Source organism: Polyodon spathula, chromosome 17 (assembly GCF_017654505.1).
Source record: "Polyodon spathula isolate WHYD16114869_AA chromosome 17, ASM1765450v1, whole genome shotgun sequence".
Lineage (NCBI taxonomy): Eukaryota > Metazoa > Chordata > Actinopteri > Acipenseriformes > Polyodontidae > Polyodon > Polyodon spathula.
In genome coordinates, this window is record NC_054550.1 from 34,879,708 (window position 1) to 34,898,183 (window position 18,476).

Here is an 18,476-nt window from a genome sequence, read left to right on the forward strand (position 1 = left end):
TTCAAATCCTGGCTCAGCCGCTGACTCACTGTATGAACATGAGCAAGTCACTGAACCTCCTTGTGCTGCGTCTTTGGGGTGAGACGTTGTTGTAAGTGACTCTGCAGCTGATGCATAGTTAACACAGCCTAGTCTCGAAGTCACCTTGGATAAAGGCGTCTGCTAAACAAACAAATAGTAAGAATAATTTCACAAGCACTCTTTACACGCGGCGCACTGAAGGAAGTTTAAGAGCGTTTCAAAATACAAGAAAAACAAACTCGACTCGGGATAAATAATCACAAGTTAAACAGCATTCGTCAATCCAGCTTGCTTTTCTTTTTCTTTCTGCATTATATTTATTTGTTGTTTTGTTTTTGGCCTGACAGAGGCTCCTGAGTGTGTCCTGGAGCAGATCTCCCGGCTGGAGAGGAAGCTGCTGGATGATCTGAGGAGACTCCGACACAGACAAGTGATCCACCCCGTCCTGCAGGAAGGTAAGGAGAGGGGGGCTTCACTACTCCCTCTGCCTTGTCAATCCCAGCTACATATGAGAGAATTAAAGGCGACCTTTTCAAACGCACTTAATAAAATGTTACCATGTCGGATTGATCTTAAAGCAGGGAAGGAAATAAGACTCCCATTGCTCAGCAGTCGGTTCTATTCCTGGTTTTGCAGCAAGTTTAATTGGACACACCTGAGCTTGTTACCTACACACTGTGGCTAATGAAGCTGGTAGTAAAACCTGGAATGGGTCAGACTGCTATGTAATCAGTCGTATTTCGATCCAAGTTTCTTTCCAGAATAGGGGTGTTCTTTAATTAAAAGAGAATCAATACTCCTCAGCCACGGGTCCACTGGACCTCTGCTGGTGGCCTGAGCCTGTGGATTTCATCAGTAACGTGCCTCTCTTTGCTTCAGTTGGGATGAAGCTGAACTCGGTGGACCGCCGGATGGACATTGACCTGAAGTACCTGGGGGTGAGTCTGCCCCTGCCCCCCCCGGTGACGTGCCCTGGAGGAGAGGGGGGGTCTGCTTCCCAAAACACCTCGCCAGGTGAGTCATGCAGCCTTGATAGAGCCCCATTATTGAATTCAACAAAAAAAGGGTCTCGTTTCACATAGCCTTGTTAGCACTAATCCTGGAGTGCTTCGTGCTAACAGGTATGGTAGTCCAGGATTGGCAGTGACCAGCTAATCCACCAAAATGTGCAGAAGAAATTGAAGAAAACGATGTCAAGTTTTATCCAGACTACAATAAGACCCTATTTCAGTACCAGGCACTAGAGATTTCAGATCCATCTCCTTTGTGTTTGTTTCCAGATGTGGTCGTCCCCTTTGTCTCCCGAACGGGGAAAACGAACGACTTCACCAAAATCAAAGGCTGGAGAGAGAAGTTCAGTGTGAAATCAGAGGCTGCCCCTTCAAAACCTGAGGGTAAGGGAGTGACAGTTATACTGTAGAGGGAAAAAGTCTCCCGCTGCAGAGCAGTTTGAGATCCAGTCCAAGTTTTACTTTTTTATTAAGCTGTGTCTGTCTCCCCTGCAGGTGGCGCTGTGCCCTCGGAGAGTGCCCTGAAGAACCGCTCTGCGTTCTGCAGCGACGCGCTGGACGAGTATCTGGAGGCCGAGGCCAAACTGATCGACCAGCGAGCCGCCAGCTTCTCCCCCAGCGCAGCCTGCGCACCCGTCGCCTACCAGCTCCCCACCAAGAGCACCAGCTACGTGCGCACCCTGGACAGCGTGCTGAAGAAGCAGGCTCCCCCCTACACAGCACCCCGCCCCAGCCCAGCCAGCAAACCCACCCCCACCACCCCTAGGAAACACAAACAGGCCCCAAAAAACAAGACCCCCAGGACAGCTGGCAAAGCCAAACCTGGCAAACCTGCGCTCCCCGTTCCTCGTCCTGTTCACCCTGCTGCCAGACACAAGCCCTCGCCCAAGCCTGCAGCCAAGTCCAAACCACTCCCCCTTTCCTCCCTGCTGATCACCCCTCCTCCTCCTCCTCCTCCTCCCCTGCCCCCCTCCCTGGGTGAGGTCTACCAGCTGGGCGCGCTGCCGGACAGCGTGCCGCTGAAGCAGGATGGTTTGGGGCGCGGGCCCGGCTCCTCAAACAGCCGTGCGCAGGGCCTGTCCAAGAACATGCTGAAACTCATGGACCTGGAGGACGGGGCGCTGTGGGAGGGCAGACCGCGCACCTTCATCACTGAGGAGAGGGCAGAGGTGGCACTGAGCTCCCTGCTCACCGCACAGGTAACACCAGCACTGACGCATCTCTCAGTTTTCGTTTTTGTGCAGCTGTTTTATATTCTGGATTCGTGTAAATGTATGCATAAACTGCATCAGTGACCAGCTGCATAAAAAACACATTCAGTTAAATTTTCCTTTTAGTTTTCCCATGAGTCAGTGCCCTAGTTAAGGGAAAATGTACCCTTAAGAATTCAGTTGTGTTTATGCAACCAGCCCAGCTCTTTTTACAGTTTACATTTTTGTGTGTGTGTGCCTTTCTGAATTCCAATCTTTTGTTCTATTTTTACAAACTAGCTTTTTATCTCATTTTTTTTTCTGATTTTTGTCTCCAGTTTTCAATTTAGTGGTTTTGTTTATTTTATTGATTTATTTATTCGCTCTTTGGGATCCTTGTGTTGAAGTGGCTGTGCTTCTCTTCCTCCCCGCAGGGCTCCCTGAAGGGAAAGCCTCTGGGTAAGCTGGTCACGCGCCGGGCGCCCCCCTGCCTCAATGATTTCTGCAGGCTGGGCTGCGTGTGCTCCAGCCTGTTCCAGGAGCGCCGCCTCCCCACTCACTGCTGCAAGCCCGGCTGCATGTTCGGCTGCACTTGCCTGAAGCGCAAGGTGCTGCTGGTGAAGGCAGCCGAGCCCAAGCGCAAGAAGCAGCGCAAGGCAGAGGAGCGGGCGGACCTCATCTTCTACAGCGCGCTGGGAGAGGGGGAGGGGGGAGAGGAGCCGGTCTGCAGCAAGCACAAGAAGAAGAGGAGGAGGAGGAGGAGGAGGAGGAGGATTGAGTACAGTCAGTACCTGCTTTCACACTTCCACATGCACACTCCCATTGCATAGCAGATTCACTCATTCCTGCTTCTATTAGGAGCTTAATAATACACCCCAAGGTTGTTACCTATACACTGGGGCTGATCAAGCTGGTAAACCTTGAATGGGTGAAATTGCAATGCAATAGGAGTCTTATTGCCAACCCTGGAAATGCTAAAAGAAGCTTGCTGAGCTCAGTGACCAAGACAAAGTCTCTTCAGTGTCTTCTGTGTTGAAATGAGTTTTGATTTGTGTGCGTGAATCGGTGGGTGATGTGGACTCCCCAGCCCTTGATTGGTAAAGTGTGAAGGATCTCTTCGAGGAATGTGCTGCTTTTGCACATATCAGTTCCAACACGTCATGGACCTGAACTAAAATGAGCTTCTTGAAGTCACTATTAGTCAATTGAATTGGCTTCAAATGAAAGAAGTTGAGTTTAATCACAACAGTTATGTCTCTAAAATATCAATTCCAGTTCCTTCGAAGGATATGGAATTGGGTATTGATTTAATAAAGTAATCTTCTAATTCATGTCAGGAATGATTTGGGAACCCCGAAGTGGAGGTGTAGAGGACTGTCTAATTTGTTCTTGTAATCCACGCTTCTCTCCTCTCCTCCAGCTATCTCAGAGCCTGAGGCAGAGTCACAGCCGGCAGCCCCCCGCGTGTTGAAGCTGTGGACCCCCGTGGCTGGCGAGATCGACCCCGAGCCCGTCTTCATCCCCACCCCCTCCGCTTGCGTGCCCCCCCACTCCCCGCCTCGCTCCCCCCATTCCGGCAAAGGCAGCGGCAAGGGATACACCTGCAGGCCCAGCTCAGCGGTAAGAGACACAGGCTGCCTGTATCGGTCACAACTCAGAACCACAGTGCAACAGTATCACAGTATCTGCATGGGGTTTGTTAATACTGTTAGTGGAAGAGATCTGGGAGGTATCTGCATGGGGTTTGTTAATACTGTTACTGGAAGAGATCTGGGAGGTATCTGCATGGGGTTTGTTCATACTGTTAGTGGAAGAGATCTGGGAGGTATCTGCATGGGGTTTGTTAATACTGTTAGTGGAAGAGATCTGGGAGGTATCTGCATGGGGTTTGTTCATACTGTTACTGGAAGAGATCTGGGAGGTATCTGCATGGGGTTTGTTCATACTGTTAGTGGAAGAGATCTGGGAAGTATCTGCATGGGGTTTGTTCATACTGTTACTGGAAGAGATCTGGGAGGTATCTGCATGGGGTTTGTTCATACTGTTACTGGAAGAGATCTGGGAGGTATCTGCATGGGGTTTGTTCATACTGTTACTGGAAGAGGTCTGGAAGGTATCTGCATGGGGTTTGTTCATACTGTTACTGGAAGAGGTCAGGCAGGTATCTGCATGGGGTTTGTTCATACTGTTACTGGAAGAGGTCTGGAAGGTATTTGCATGGGGTTTGTTCATACTGTTACTGGAAGAGATCTGGAAGGTATCTGCATGGGGTTTGTTCATACTGTTACTGGAAGAGGTCTGGAAGGTATCTGCATGGGGTTTGTTCATACTGTTACTGGAAGAGGTCTGGAAGGTATCTGCATGGGGTTTGTTCATACTGTTACTGGAAGAGGTCTGGAAGGTATCTGCATGGGGTTTGTTCATATACTGTTACTGGAAGAGGTCTGGAAGGTATCTGCATGGGGTTTGTTCATACTGTTACTGGAAGAGGTCTGGAAGGTATCTGCATGGGGTTTGTTCATACTGTTACTGGAAGAGATCAGGCAGGTATCTGCATGGGGTTTGTTAAATCCAGGTTGCCTGGCTGTTTCAAGAAGAACACGACAGGAAATCACTGTAGGTGTGACAAGGATTTTCTCTCTCTCTCTCTCTCTAGATCCAGGATGAGGACAAGGGCCCGGTGTACCTGTACTTCGAGAGTATGATGACCTGTGCGAGGGTGCGAGGGTTTGACCGTGCACACAAGGAGAACACGCCCTGCGGATTAAAGATTGAGAGGGTGAGAGAGACCCCCAGCCCAGCCCAGTTCTAGCATTGGTTCTAGTTTTGTAAAATAAATCAATAATATTAACAGACCTTTTATTCTCATTTAAGAAATTAAAAATAATAATTTAAAGACTGTAAGAGTGGCTTAGAGTATAATGGCCATTGTTTATTTGTAAGCAGTCAGGTTTCAGTCACAATACAAGAGGAATGGATATAGATTATATACACACCCCCCACTCGATACATCGCGGGTGCCGGGGTCTAAAACAAATCCGCTATATAGCGAGAGACCCACAGAAAAACAAACAGGCGAGTAACATATACTGTACAACCACTCCCTCGTTTTATCAGGGGCATCAGGGTCCAGATATCTCATTTGTCGTGTAAATTAATTTCATCTCCTCTCACGTCTTCATCTCCTTTCACAAATGCACAAACCCGCTGCAATGAACGAATCCATTCCCAACAACAACATAGGAGGCTTGTTGCTAGGGAGCTGACGTCACTGCCTTGTGGCTTTTGCTGGTGCGTTGCTGCCGCACGTGAGCACCTCACTGACTAAAATAAAAACCGCTTCAGCAAGGAGATATTTAATTTCTTGGATGTCCATGATTTTTATATATATATATATAAACAAAGCTGCGGTTACTGGTAATTTCTAATAAAAAGAGGAAAGCGAGGGTGCGTTATGAAGAATTCTCACCTTATCGTTGTATTTTATATACAATTTTATTTTTATCTGTATTTTTTTTTCTTTCTTTAGGAGGAGGATCCAAACCACATGTTTTTGTCTGCACGACAGGGTAAGCATGTCTCTCTCTGTGCCTGTTCCTCCGCCCTCACAGAGGGGTCATCCTGGTGCAGCTGTAAAGGTGGCAGTTGGTGGATTACTGAGCTGAGGCTCTGATAATTCAAGACCATTTGTTCATTTGCTTTATGTGGGGAATCATGCATTTGCGTCTTCCCTACAGCACTGTGCACATTTATTAGAATACCCCATTGCTTCTGTTTGGCTTTGTTGTGTATTTGAAGTCAAACCACTGTGAAACCTTTCATTTTGTCGCCACTACGACAGGCAAGAGTGTGAAGGAGTGCCGGCAGCAGCAGGGAGGTGGAGGGTCCTCAGAGGAGCCCATCAAGCTGATCGAGATCGTCGCGGAGTGCGACTGGGAGCATAGCCGCAGCAAGATCCTCAACGCACTGTCCCGCCGGGTCAACCAGGGAGACCTGGCCCAGCCCTTCGGCGCCGAGGGCTTCCTCGTGGAGCTGGAGTCCCAGAGCGAGAGGAGGGAGGGGGGCAAGCTGGTCATCGCATCCAGGGTGCGCATCTCCCAGCCCGGCCCCCGAGAGGAGGAAGAGGAGGAGGAGGAGGAGGAAGAGAGGGAGTGGGGCAGGGTGTCCAGGGAGAAGGAGGTGTTCATGATGTCGAGCAGCGAGGGCCTGGAGACGGTGAGCAGGAAGAAGGCTGGCGTGAAGGGGCTGCCGTTCTACACAGGGGTCTCTCCTGCGGGACTCCTCAACGCTAACAAGAAGCACAGCGACTCCTCCACGCAGGATCTCGTCAAGGTAGGCAAGCAGGGATCGGACTTCTGTAACGGGGAAGCATACAGCTCTGCAGAGGGTTTAATCGTGCACTTCCTAGTTAGACACACCTGCTAAGTATATACAGAGGTGGAACTACGACTCCTATTGCACAGCGGTGTGATCCATTCCTGGTTTCACCTAAGTTTAATGAGACTCACCTGAGCTTGTTATCTGTACACAGTGGCAAATCAAGCTCACAGTAAGCCTGGAATGGTGTGGTATGCAATAGGAGTTTTATTTCCACCCTGTTAGATTAAAGAGCCAATGTCTTCCCAATGTTTAGCACACCTTTGTCAAGGGAAAGTGTGTTTGGAAACAAACAGTGGCGGTACTTGTTGGCTTTTGATTAATGACTTTGATAGGCCACACATGCAATTAATTTTTTATATATAATATATATAGAGAGAGAGAGAGAGGGAGAGAGAGAGAGAGAGAGAGAGGAGAGAGAGAGAGAGAGAGAGAGAAAATATGCTTTATCATCAATTTCAGGTCAACGGCAAATCGTATCCACAAGCCAAGCTCTTGCTCGGCCAGATGGGGGCACTGCACCCAGCCAACCGGCTGGCAGCCTACATCACGGGCCGGCTGCGCCCCACTTCACTCGAACTGTCCCATGTGACCTCCATCCTCAGCAAGAAAGCCAGAGGTGGGAAAGAGCCGCAGCTGGCAAGCAAGGAGGCGGACAAGAGAGCGTCTAGGGGCGGCCAGGCCCCCTCCCCTGTCACGCCCTCCAGGGCTGAGGCATCCGCGGCCCCCAGCCTCAGCACCGCGGCCCCCAGCATCAGCACGGGCAGCGCTCTGACCTTCAGCAAGTTGGGGATGGCCACTCTGGGTAAGAAAGATGGACTGTGCTCAGACGGGCTGGAAGGACTTGCTTCTGTGTTACCCGGAGCTGCTTGTTGTGGGTCGTGTTTTTAATTCATTGCTGCAGCTGGAGTCATTGTGGTTTGTTGTCTCTCGGCTGCAGTGTGTTCCACAGTGTAAAGGGCCGCCTTATAACGAGAGAGCTGTCTGTACGTGCGTCCTTTTATACAGGCAAATGTGAGACCTCCTGCATTCAACGAAGCTGTAATGTACCTGACCTGGGGTCAATTATAATTCCAATTACAGCGGAATTGTTTGCTGAAATTCCAATTCCAATTCCAATGCTGTTGTGTTGAATTACAATTAGTTACTGTTGTGCTGCAGTAATTCCAGTTCCAGTTCCACAGGTGTGCCATTGCTCAATTACAATGACAGTATGAATTCTGAATTGCACAATCCCACTCCTCTCCACAGTAACCAAGCCCTCTGTGGGGAATGTCTTCACCCAGTTCGTGGTGAACAAGACGGGTTCCCTGCAGCAGAGCCCGCCGGGGCTGAGCCCCCCACACCCGCAGACAGTCCCATCGGTGGTGATGAGACCGGCGCTGCCAGCTCGGGGGAGCGATCAGGGCGCCGAGGTCCCGCCGGCCATGTCCAGTAGCAGCACTCCCAGCAGCTCAGGTACTTGCAGCTCTACCACCATCGTAAGCGTCTCGGCTGCAGCCCCGCGGGGGTCGGCTGCACCGGGGTTCCCTCTCACCTTCCTCACTCTCTCGCCCAGCCTCAGATCCGGTAAGGCTCAGTCCTGCATCCCGCCGGCACGCCACGCTGTGTGTTGTGTTTTTAAAAAAATCTGCTGTTTGTGTTGTGATCAGTCATCCTCATCCCTCCCTTCTCATTCCACCCTTCAAATGGGACTGGGCTGCCACAGTGGGGAAGATTTACTCCCAAGGGTTAATAAAGATTTTTTTTTTTTTTTTTTTAAAGTTAGAGACAGTGCGATTTAAACACACTTTCTATGTTTACCTACTCTAGTATTTTTGTAACTAGCTTCTGTTTCTTGTACAAAACATCAAGAGAATTGTCACTCTCCAGTAACTCGCATTCTGCATTGTGAAAAAACCTTTGCTGTGAGGCTGGGTTTAAACAGTAACAGGGGCGGCACAGTGCTGTATCACATGACACAGAAATGGGCATTACAGGGTTAAATACCTGTTGTCTTTATTTCTAGTTATGCAGGTGTGCTAGTCAGTCCAATTTTCCTCTTGGGTTGATCAGTGGTCTCATTGCCATGTCATCACGTTGTCAGTTGATCAGTGGTCTGTCTCATTGTCATGCTGTCAGTTGATCAGTGGTCTCATTGTCACATCATCGCGTTGTCAGTTGATCAGTGGTCTCATCGTCACGTTGTCAGTTGATCAGTGGTCTCATCGTCACGCTGTCAGTTGATCAGTGGTCTCATTGTCACGTTGTCAGTTGATCAGTGGTCTCATAGTCACGTTGTCAGTTGATCAGTGGTCTCATCGTCACGCTGTCAGTTGATCAGTGGTCTCATCGTCACGCTGTCAGTTGATCAGTGGTCTCATCGTCACGCTGTCAGTTGATCAGTGGTCTCATTGTCATGCTGTCAGTTTATCAGTGGTCTGTCTCATTATCATGCTGTCAGTTGATCAGTTGTTTGTGTTTTCAGTGTAATTTGTGCGCTCTTTCCATGGTGGTTCCATGTTAAATGAACCGCATTGATCTCTGGGGATTTTCTTGCAAGCCCCTGCATTTCATGGTGGTCGTCGTAGCTGCTGTTGTAGCCAAGGCTCTGCTTCTGTTTCTGAGTGTTTATGTTCTTGCTTCGTATTTTCCAAGGCGTTCTCAATGTATAATATTTCTTGTTGCTGCTGTTAGTTTGTGTGTGTGTTTGTTTTGCAGCTGCTAGTCTCTACCACATTGTTAGTAAAGGTAACATGACAAGAATTACATTGATGTTGTTGCTATATTTCATGCACAGCGTGTTGTTGGTCAAGCCTAGACCTACATGACGACGTCTCCTCTGATGCCTGTGCTTGCTCTCCTTGTTTTAAAGCTAATCAGTAAATGTTCATAATCGCACCTGAACACTGATTCTGTTCACTGACTGTCAAGCAGAGCGGCCTAAACCAGCTCCCCAATATCACAGCTATAAAGACCTTTCTGAAATGTTCAGTATTCTTAATCTGTGAACAATCCCTCGTGCCGAGTGGCAAGCAAAACTGACGTGCTGAGATTCTCCCCCTGAGCCAGGCCTGCTGCTTCCCTGCTTTGCTTGTAGTCTCAAAGATCAGGCTTTACTAGACAGGACGCAGTGCCGGCTACACGTTTCAGTATTTATAGGTACTTTGAGCCTATAAAAGCAGCATGTGAAACGCAGGTCTGAGTAGATTACAGTCAGAGAAATGCTGACCAGGCCTGACTCTGCTGCAGTTTAGCCCTATGAGATCTGCTCCGATCACAAGCACGGACCAGGCCTGACTTTCTAACCTGATCTGAGCAGATCACAGTACAAGAATCAGCAATGCCCTGTCTTGACTCCCTTCTCGTTTCTGGTGTCCCCTGCAGACGAGGGTCCTCGGCTGGCCTCCCCCCCTGCCGCTGTGGCCCCTGTGGCCCCCGGGATAGCCCTGCCGGACCGACGGCCTGGAACCCGCTTACTCCTGATCCCCATGCCCTCTGCCCCGCCAGTGCGGCCCCCGCAGACCCCTCTGGGGCCACAGTTCCCTCCCGGACAGAGGATGGTCCTGCAGCCCATCCGCACCCCCTCGGGGGCCAACCTGTTCCGCCACCCCAACGGGCAGATCATCCAGCTGGTGCCCCTGAACCAGCTCCGTGCCAGCCTGCAGCCCAACATGCAGCATGTGGTGCTACGCAACCAAGGTGAGGACAGACCGGCAGACCCGGGCAGTGGCTGCGTCTCAAACAAAGTCAGTCTGAGCTCTGGAGCTTCAAAGAATGTTCAGGATTTTTAGGTTTTATTTTTTAAAGAGATTTCATGAACTGCCAGCTGACTTGATTTTATTAATAGAAATGGTCTTTTTTTCTTCAGTCCTTAAAGTTTTGTGAATAAGGCTTGTAAGTCTTGGCCGTTGTGCTGTTCTACTTTGACAAATGTAACTGTAATAAGATTGGCGTTTTTATTCAGAAAAGTCAGCGCCTTCATTAAACACCTTAAATGAGTTTAAAACATGAAGGCATTCACTCAAACAGCTGACTTTATTCTGGTCTTATTTTGTGAATTTGACTCTTTCCCCCCCTTCCCCCTTAGCAAAAGGCTACTCAGTTGACAGTGTGCTTGTTGGAGGGGCGTACGTTTTACAGGTGCTGCCATGTCTTAAAGCGGTTTGTTTTTCAGGGTCGGTGATTCGGTTACCTGCCCCTCCACAGCCAGCAGCAGCAACAGATCCCAGCACTGCCTCGGTCATGTCCCCAGTTCGCAGCTCCTCTGTCGCCTCCCCAGCAACGGGCCCCACAGGGATCACCACCTCCCCCACGCAGAAGCCTGTCCCTGCCCCCAGCTTCGTGAGCCAGCCTGGGACTCTCACCTTCAGGATCTCTCCCCCGGTGGGAGCAGGCGTGACACTGACCTCTGCCAACCTGCTGCCAGCACAGACAGGCAGCTTTGCCTTGCTGCAGGTCCCCAAACCTGCCTCTACCTCTGCCCCTGTTCCTACCCCCCTCCTTACCCCTGCTACCCCCAAAACCCCCAGCTCAGTCCCGCAGGCCACCACGGAGACAGAGAAACCAGGAAACAACAATCCGGATAACCGGCTTACCTCAGAAGTGGGGGAAGGAGAAGGGCAGGGAGAGAGTGGGGTGACCGAGGAGGAGGAGGAGGAGGAGGCTTCAGGAGGAAACCAGGAGGATGCAGATGATAAAGAGGAGGATGACCAGGGGCAGAAGCCCAAGCTGACATCCTCCCCCTCTCCCACACCTGCGCAAGAGCAGCCAGGCAGCCCAGACTCTGAGTCGGAGACCTCCTTCCAGGCAGCTGCTGTGTCCAGCGACCACTCCTACACCAACGGCCTCGAGCAGCGTAGAGAGTCAAAGGGGCAAAGCAGTGAGTCGGACCGGTCCTGCCTCGCTGAGCGGATTGGGGGCTCTGCTGAGCTGGAGGACCCAAGCCCCCTGCCTCTCGCTCCCTCTGCTGCCTCTCCCCCAACCCCCACTCCAAAGCCTCTCAGGACTCTGATGGACCTCAAATCCTCTCCTGTCCTCATTCTGGGTGGCAGCTCCAAGTCTTTGGTGCCGTCTGTGGCAGCCGCCAAGCCTCCTGTAGAGCTGGGACTGGACTCTGGCTCTGGTTCTAGAGGCGGTCTGGATCTAGGGAGCGGTGGTGGTGGTGGTGTTGGTGGATCCGGACCAGGCAGGCCCAACGAGTCCCGAGCTGACCCCAGCAGAGAGGCTCTGAACCTGGGGCTGGAGGATGGAGAGGTACAGGAGGAGGAGGAGGAGGAAGAGGAAGAGGATGATAAGACAGACAACTCTGAGGACGAGTTTGAGGGACAGGACAGCGAGGAGGACAGCGAGGGAGACGAGATGCAGGTTATGGACAGCGTGAGTAGCTGAAATAAGACCTTTAATGACGTGACACGGGAATTACATTCAGAGAGTTTGTATGAGCTGCTACAATTCATCCAGAACTCTGTTCAGAACTGCAGAGCACACCAGTTGCAAAGAGCAGATAAGAGTAACAATCAGATGAGTTTCACATATGTCAAATAAAAATGAGAAATGACACAGACAGGGTGTTAGAAAACCTTTGAACAGAGTGGCGGGGGTGGGGGTGGGGGGTGGTGGTGGGTGGGTGGTGGTGGGTGGGGGGGGGGGATATGTCTCATTGTGCACCATGGTACTTTAACATATTGTGGTGTTTTGATATTTTGGACGGCGCACAGAAGGGTTTATTGTCCTCCCCTGTGACCCTCCTCCCCGCAGGAAGCCTCTGACTCGAGCGAGGAGGAGGAGGATGACGAAGAAGCCATCGATATCGAGACGGTGGAGGAGCTGTCTGAGAAGATCAGTATCGCCCGGCTCAAAGCCAGCGCCATGCAGACGAGACTCGTCAAAGAGTAAGACATCACCGCCATTCCAGTCCTTCAAGACCTACGGCTCAGAACTAGGTTTCAGGACACTGCATGGCACGCCAGGGGAGACTTGGGGTTTAATACAGCAAAGTTGCCTCAAATCAGAGCTCCTTGTCTCCTGGAACCAGGTTTCAAGCCACAGTTCCTGAGAAAGTGGCTTTGTGTTCCCTGGGCTTTAGACACAGCATGAACCCCGCTGCCAGCTGGAGAAAGCCAGGGGACGGTATTCAAAGAGCTGACTGTCAAAATCCTTTGTTCTGCATTTTTTGTTGTATTCAAGTGCTTTTTGAAAAGAGAAAAACAACCGTTTTCGTGTTTTTCATCATTTCATGTTTTTCTTTTACAAAACTTGAGCGCCTTTCTTCTTGTTTTGCTTGCTTGCTGGTTCTGGAGTGTAGTGAGGATTGGTTCTAGGATTGTTTCACATCCATTTCCTTCTGGTGTTTTCCAGGTGCAGCCTCTTCCAGCCTAAGATCGTCACCAAACACAGCGTGAAAGTAAGTTGGTTTTTGTTTTTTTTTATTTTCTACACATTTCAGCTGCAGGTGGATATAGCCTCTTCCTCCAGTGAGGAGAGAGGGGGTTGTCCATCGTGTGAATTTTACTGTCCTAACGCATGAGGTAGAGGAGAAGCATGTTTGCTGTGTGGAGTACGTCAGTGAAGCAGTGTGCTCTGAAGCCTGTGCCGCACTAAATTGCTGAGTCTGTCTGCAGCGCGGGCGGCGCGTGGAGGAGGAGGAGGAGGAGCTGGTTGAGGTGGAGACCTGCTCCCGGCTCAACCACACCGCCAACGAGCGCAGGCGACGCAGCGAGATGAGAGAGCTCTTCGACAAGATGAAGAAAGTGCTGGGGCTACACCGCCTGCCCAAGGCATCCAAATACTACATCCTGAAGCAGGTGAGCAGCGTAGTGCCCTCGCCCCTCGCAGTGCTGGGTCTCATTGCTCAGTGTGTAGTGCTGGGTGTGTTTCTCATGGCTGGTGTCTCCCTCCTTGCTCAGGCACACAATGAGATCCAGGCTCTGGAGGATCAAGCTGATCGGCTCCAGGGGCAGAAGAACCTGCTGTCCCGCCGGAGAGCCGTGCTGGTGAAGAAGATCGCGCAGACGTCCGGTAAGTGGGCAGAGGGGAGGGGTACAAACATCACACAGCCTGAGAAGAAGAGATACGGGGGAGTCGGGGAGAGGGTTTACAGGCAAATGTTTCTGGAGAAGGGAGGTTTGGACAGGCTAACTGCAGTGGTGATTCGCTCAGCCAGTCTATGTCCCTGCCATGCAGCTATGGTGAGAGGTACTGTATATATTAATGTGTTTCTGACGCCTGCATCTCTCCTCTCTGGCCGCAGGGAAGACGGAGGAGCTCATCCTGAAGAAGCTGGAGTACATCTCGGCCAAGCAGAAGGCAGTGGAGATGCAGAGGAAGAAGCTGGGGAAGAGCGTGGCTGCAGGGGTCACCCCGAGGGAGCCCCCCAGACCCCTGGCCCACGTTGAGCCCTCCGAGCCCCCCCTGAAACTGGACAGCTCCCATGCAGGCAGACCCCTCATCCTGTCCCGGAAGAGAGCTCCGCACAGCAAAACTGCCGGTGAGCTGACTGCCCTGGTTAGCTAAGCAGCCTGTGCCTGTGGCTGTGGACTTCATTTCCTGCACTCATTTGGTCTTGAAATATTTGTTTGTGACGTGCTCTTAAACGCCTCCAGCTGCCACTGCTAATTAGAGCATTAGAAGCATATTGTACGTTATTGTAAAATTGCTTTCAACTTTTTTTATTTGATCTGACCATTAATGCTGCAATGAATGTTCTTGCAGCTCTGAGCTCCTCCTCAGTGCTGTGTAGTTTGTCGTGTGTGAGGTGTGACTGGGCTCCTCCTCAGTGCATGTGTGAGGTGTGACTGGGCTCCTCCTCAGTGCATGTGTGAGGTGTGACTGGGCTCCTCCTCAGTGCTGTGTGAGGTGTGACTGGGCTCCTCCTCAGTGCTGTGTAGTTTGTCGTGTGTGAGGTGTGACTGGGCTCCTCCTCAGTGCTGTGTAGTTTGTCGTGTGTGAGGTGTGACTGGGCTCCTCCTCAGTGCTGTGTAGTTTGTCGTGTGTGAGGTGTGACTGGGCTCCTCCTCAGTGCTGTGTGAGGTGTGACTGGGCTCCTCCTCAGTGCTGTGTGAGGTGTGACTGGGCTCCTCCTCAGTGCTGTGTGAGGTGTGACTCAGTGCTGTGTGAGGTGTGACTGGGCTCTCCTCAGTGCTGTGTGAGGTGTGACTGGTGCTGTGTGAGGTGTGACTGGGCTCCTCCTCAGTGCTGTGTGAGGTGTGACTGGGCTCCTCCTCAGTGCTGTGTGAGGTGTGACTGGGCTCCTCCTCAGTGCCGTGTGAGGTGTGACTCTGCTCCTCTCTCTGTGCAGGTGTATTGGGCTCCTCCTCAGTGTTGTCCACAGGCAGTCTCGTGGTCACTCCTGAGGGTCGTCTCGTCTCTCTGAAGCCCCCCCTGCAGACCGGCCCCCCCATGGTGGCAGCAGAGATCACCTCTCTCCCAGGTACACCCAACAGGCAGCAGTGAAGCTGCAGGGATGGTAATAAGACTGCTATTGCACAGCAGTTGCACCCTTTCCAGGTTTTGCTACAAGCCTGGTTAGCCACACTGTAGAGGTAACCATCGCAGGTGCGTCGTATTAAACTCCTTGTAAAACCAAGAATGGATCAAACTGCTTTGCAGTGGGAGTCTTAATGCTATGCCTAAGCGATAACGCTTTAATGCAGTGATCCATATGACAATGCTGTTGTATATAGAATAATGTATAGGCTGCTTAGTGTGTCATTCAGATCTAAAGTTGCAGTTACACCCTGACCTATACGGGAGTCACCTTTCAATCAATGGAATACATTTAATTCAAATTAAAAAAGCGATAATGAAGTCCCCCCCAGTGGATTCATTCACACGCGTGTGTTTTGCTTTGTTCCAGGAGTAGCGTCTGTGATGATCCAGCTGCCGGGTCTCACACTCCCAATCCAAGTGAAGAACTGCATCCCCCTCCCAGTGACTGGAGCTCAGACCAGCTCACAGAGAGGAGCACTGCGTGGAGCTCAGACCAGCTCACAGAGAGGAGCACTGCGTGGAGCGCAGGGCGGAGCTCAGACCAGCTCACAGAGAGGAGCACTGAGGGGAGCTCAGGGCGGCGCTCAGACCAGCTCACAGAGAGGAGCACTGAGCGGAGCGCAGGGCGGAGCTCAGACCAGCTCACAGAGAGGAGCACTGAGCGGAGCGCAGGGCGGCGCTCAGACCAGCTCACAGAGAGGAGCACTGAGCGGATCACAGGGCAGAGCACAGAGCGGAGTGCAGGGCAGAGCTCAGACCAGCTCACAGAGAGGAGCGCAGAGCGGAGCACAGAGCGGAGCGCAGGGCAGAGCGCAGGGCGGAGCACAGAGCGGAGTGCAGGGCAGAGCGCAGAGTGGCGCACAGAGCGGCTCCTCACTTCCCAAGACAGGCACAGCAGGTAGGCACAGCACGATGCCGCGGGTTCCTTGCTGTTAAACATTACCAATGCTACTATTAAGTATTAAGGCAACATTTTGTCAGTCCCTTGACTGACCTTTTTAATAGAGAAGTCTCACTGCATTTAAAACTGTCACTGCTGATTAAACGTGTGTGTGTTTGTATAGATCTAGATAAATATATATATATATATATATATTTATATATACACACACACATACACACACAGTCCAAGGCTCTCCTCTGTTGTAATTCACCCTGTTTCTGTCAGCAGAGCCTGAGGAGTTCATCATGCCCAGGATTGTGAATGTCACCTCACTAGCCGTCTCGGACACAGAGAAGCAAGGAGCCCCTCCTCGACCCCTGGACTCCAGCCTTGAGGGCCAGCCAGGGCCCCAGGAAGAGCCAGCAGGGGGGAAGGAAAGAGAGGCCCTCAGTTCATCTGGTACCCCAGTTCCTGAGGGCCCAGCAGAGCAGAGCAGTGGCCCCCTGGACCAGAGCAGGAGCTGCCTGGAAGAGGAGAGGGAAAGAGGGAAGGGAGCGGCAAGAGAGGAGCCTGCTTCCCCTGGTCGTACAGCAGAGGGAGAGGAAGAGACCAGGGAAAGAGATCAGAAGGATGGAGGGGACCCTGCTGGGGATCCAGATTCGAGTCAGGAGGAGGCGGAAGATGAGGATGAAGACCCTGAGGATGACCGGCTGACCTCCCTCCTGAACGAAATCGTCTTTCTGAACCAGCAGCGCGGCAGCGACATGCAGACGCAGTTCACACAGTGCAGGGAGACGAAGGATAACGGCTCTGCAGGGGGTGTTGCCAACACTGTCAGCCCCCTCTTCCTGCAGCTGGCTGATGAGCTGCTGGACCCTCCCTGCGCCGAGAGCATTGATTCGGACAGACAGCAGGGGGCGCCAGGAGAGGGCGACTTTGTCAGAATAGTGTTGGGCTCAGAATTCGTGGATTCTGGCTCTGGAGCCAGCAGCAGCACAGGGGTGATGAATGGGACCAGCCAGCAGGGGCGTGCACTGACCCCTCCCCCCCTGCTGCAGCACATGAGACTGGGCAGCAGCACTTGCCCCTCCTCCCCCCCTACCTCCACCCAGCACACTCCCGCGGACAACGAAGCCTGGAGACCCATGCCCAAGCTAGCTCCCCTCGGACTGAAATCAGGGCTCAATCAGACCCCCCCGTCTCCTCCCCACTCCACCTCCACACTCTACACTACAACCATGCCCCTGCTGGCCCCCGCCTCTCCCAGGGAAGGAAAGAGCAGCAGGAGCCCCCCCTTACTCAGTCAAGCAGACTGCTGACAGAGTGGAGAACAATAAGAATTATAATAATCAGGGAGTGTACTTGTATAGATGACTTGTTAATATGTACTTATTTATAGTCTTTTTGTCCAGAATAACTGCCGAACGTGCCTTTTTGAAATTGCAAAGGCTTTGGTTTCCTTTCTTTTTTTTTGACTGGGGTAAGAGAAAGGGCAGGTAGCGTTGGGGAGGGTGGGGTTTTCTTTTAAAATGGTGCCCCAACTTTCTTCTGAATGTATAGGGTTTTTGAAGTGATTACTGCTGTGGGCGTGTTTGAAATGAAAGCAGTGTCTCAGAACAGCAGCCAACATTGTGCTGCCACGTATGTTTTGAATGTTGTTAGGAGTCTGCTTGGGGGTGGGGCAGCCCCTCTGAGCATGCACCCGGGTCATTCCCAGCAGTACTCCAGGCAAAGAGGTCAAGAGACAAAGGCCCACCACAGCATCTTCGTTTGAGAAGTATGGGAAGAGCGACACATTGGTTGCTTTAAGAGTATTGAGTGGAGTTCTGTTTCCTAGGCCTGTCTGCAGTCTTCACAGTTCATGCTGCAGTAGTAAACGGAGTCCCCATTCTCCTGCTCCTAGTGCTGGAATATTGAAAGCAGTTTCTCTTTCACCCCAAAACAAATGCAGTCAGTTCTGAGCAGTTAGCTCTGTGTTGTTGTGGGACTTCTACTGAATTGATTGAAGTGATTAATAATGAAAAGTAATGCTGGTGATGATGGCTGATCAGAGTTTATATGCGCAGGCTGTCATTTTGTATAGCTGTTTTTCATGTGTATATTTCGAATGAGAGGCTTGTCAATGTGTATCTATCTCTGCATCAATAGTGCTGAATTTAGAAATGCAAAAAAATAAGAATTCAGTGAGACGTTTCAACTAGATTTTTTTTTTTTTTTTTGGTTAATCAGTACATCCTGGTAATTCCCTGCTAGTGTGTACAAACATACAGTCTTTGTGTTGTAGGAAGAAATGTAAATGCTTCCATTCTTTGTCTGTTTGTTTTTTGTAATAAATGAGGCTGCACTTTTGAAAGAAGCGGCAGTTTTGTCCCCCATGCCTGTTTTTCCGAGCAGAGACGAAGACACTATTTTTTTAAAGATATCTATTGCTGCCACGTTGTGATCTCCTTTCTGTAGAGGACGACAGGAGACTTTGTGGCCTTCAAATAAAATAAATACAAAGCCGTTCTTGACCTGTGTGTGTGT

General features: G+C 51.1%; 1 protein-coding gene across 4 annotated transcripts in view; it reads left to right on the forward strand.

Annotated features, from left to right (window-relative positions):
- The window catches only part of LOC121329852 (MAX gene-associated protein-like), a 32,094-nt gene extending 13,618 nt beyond the window's left edge, over nucleotides 1–18,476 (forward strand). For 3 of the 4 annotated variants that reach the window (XM_041275766.1, XM_041275765.1, XM_041275767.1), the window contains exons 5-25: nucleotides 369–476; nucleotides 901–1,035; nucleotides 1,302–1,415; nucleotides 1,527–2,230; nucleotides 2,656–3,004; nucleotides 3,642–3,841; nucleotides 4,878–5,000; nucleotides 5,751–5,790; nucleotides 6,063–6,553; nucleotides 7,061–7,403; nucleotides 7,850–8,056; nucleotides 9,965–10,279; nucleotides 10,755–11,956; nucleotides 12,338–12,471; nucleotides 12,938–12,983; nucleotides 13,201–13,383; nucleotides 13,486–13,597; nucleotides 13,830–14,066; nucleotides 14,877–15,008; nucleotides 15,435–15,965; nucleotides 16,236–18,476. In XM_041275766.1, the coding sequence (XP_041131700.1) occupies nucleotides 369–476; nucleotides 901–1,035; nucleotides 1,302–1,415; nucleotides 1,527–2,230; nucleotides 2,656–3,004; nucleotides 3,642–3,841; nucleotides 4,878–5,000; nucleotides 5,751–5,790; nucleotides 6,063–6,553; nucleotides 7,061–7,403; nucleotides 7,850–8,056; nucleotides 9,965–10,279; nucleotides 10,755–11,956; nucleotides 12,338–12,471; nucleotides 12,938–12,983; nucleotides 13,201–13,383; nucleotides 13,486–13,597; nucleotides 13,830–14,066; nucleotides 14,877–15,008; nucleotides 15,435–15,965; nucleotides 16,236–17,269 (6,740 nt within the window). In that variant the 3' untranslated portion in view covers nucleotides 17,270–18,476. The remainder of the gene's footprint in view (nucleotides 1–368; nucleotides 477–900; nucleotides 1,036–1,301; nucleotides 1,416–1,526; nucleotides 2,231–2,655; nucleotides 3,005–3,641; nucleotides 3,842–4,877; nucleotides 5,001–5,750; nucleotides 5,791–6,062; nucleotides 6,554–7,060; nucleotides 7,404–7,849; nucleotides 8,057–9,964; nucleotides 10,280–10,754; nucleotides 11,957–12,337; nucleotides 12,472–12,937; nucleotides 12,984–13,200; nucleotides 13,384–13,485; nucleotides 13,598–13,829; nucleotides 14,067–14,876; nucleotides 15,009–15,434; nucleotides 15,966–16,235) is intronic. The other variant, XM_041275768.1, reaches the window with a different exon arrangement.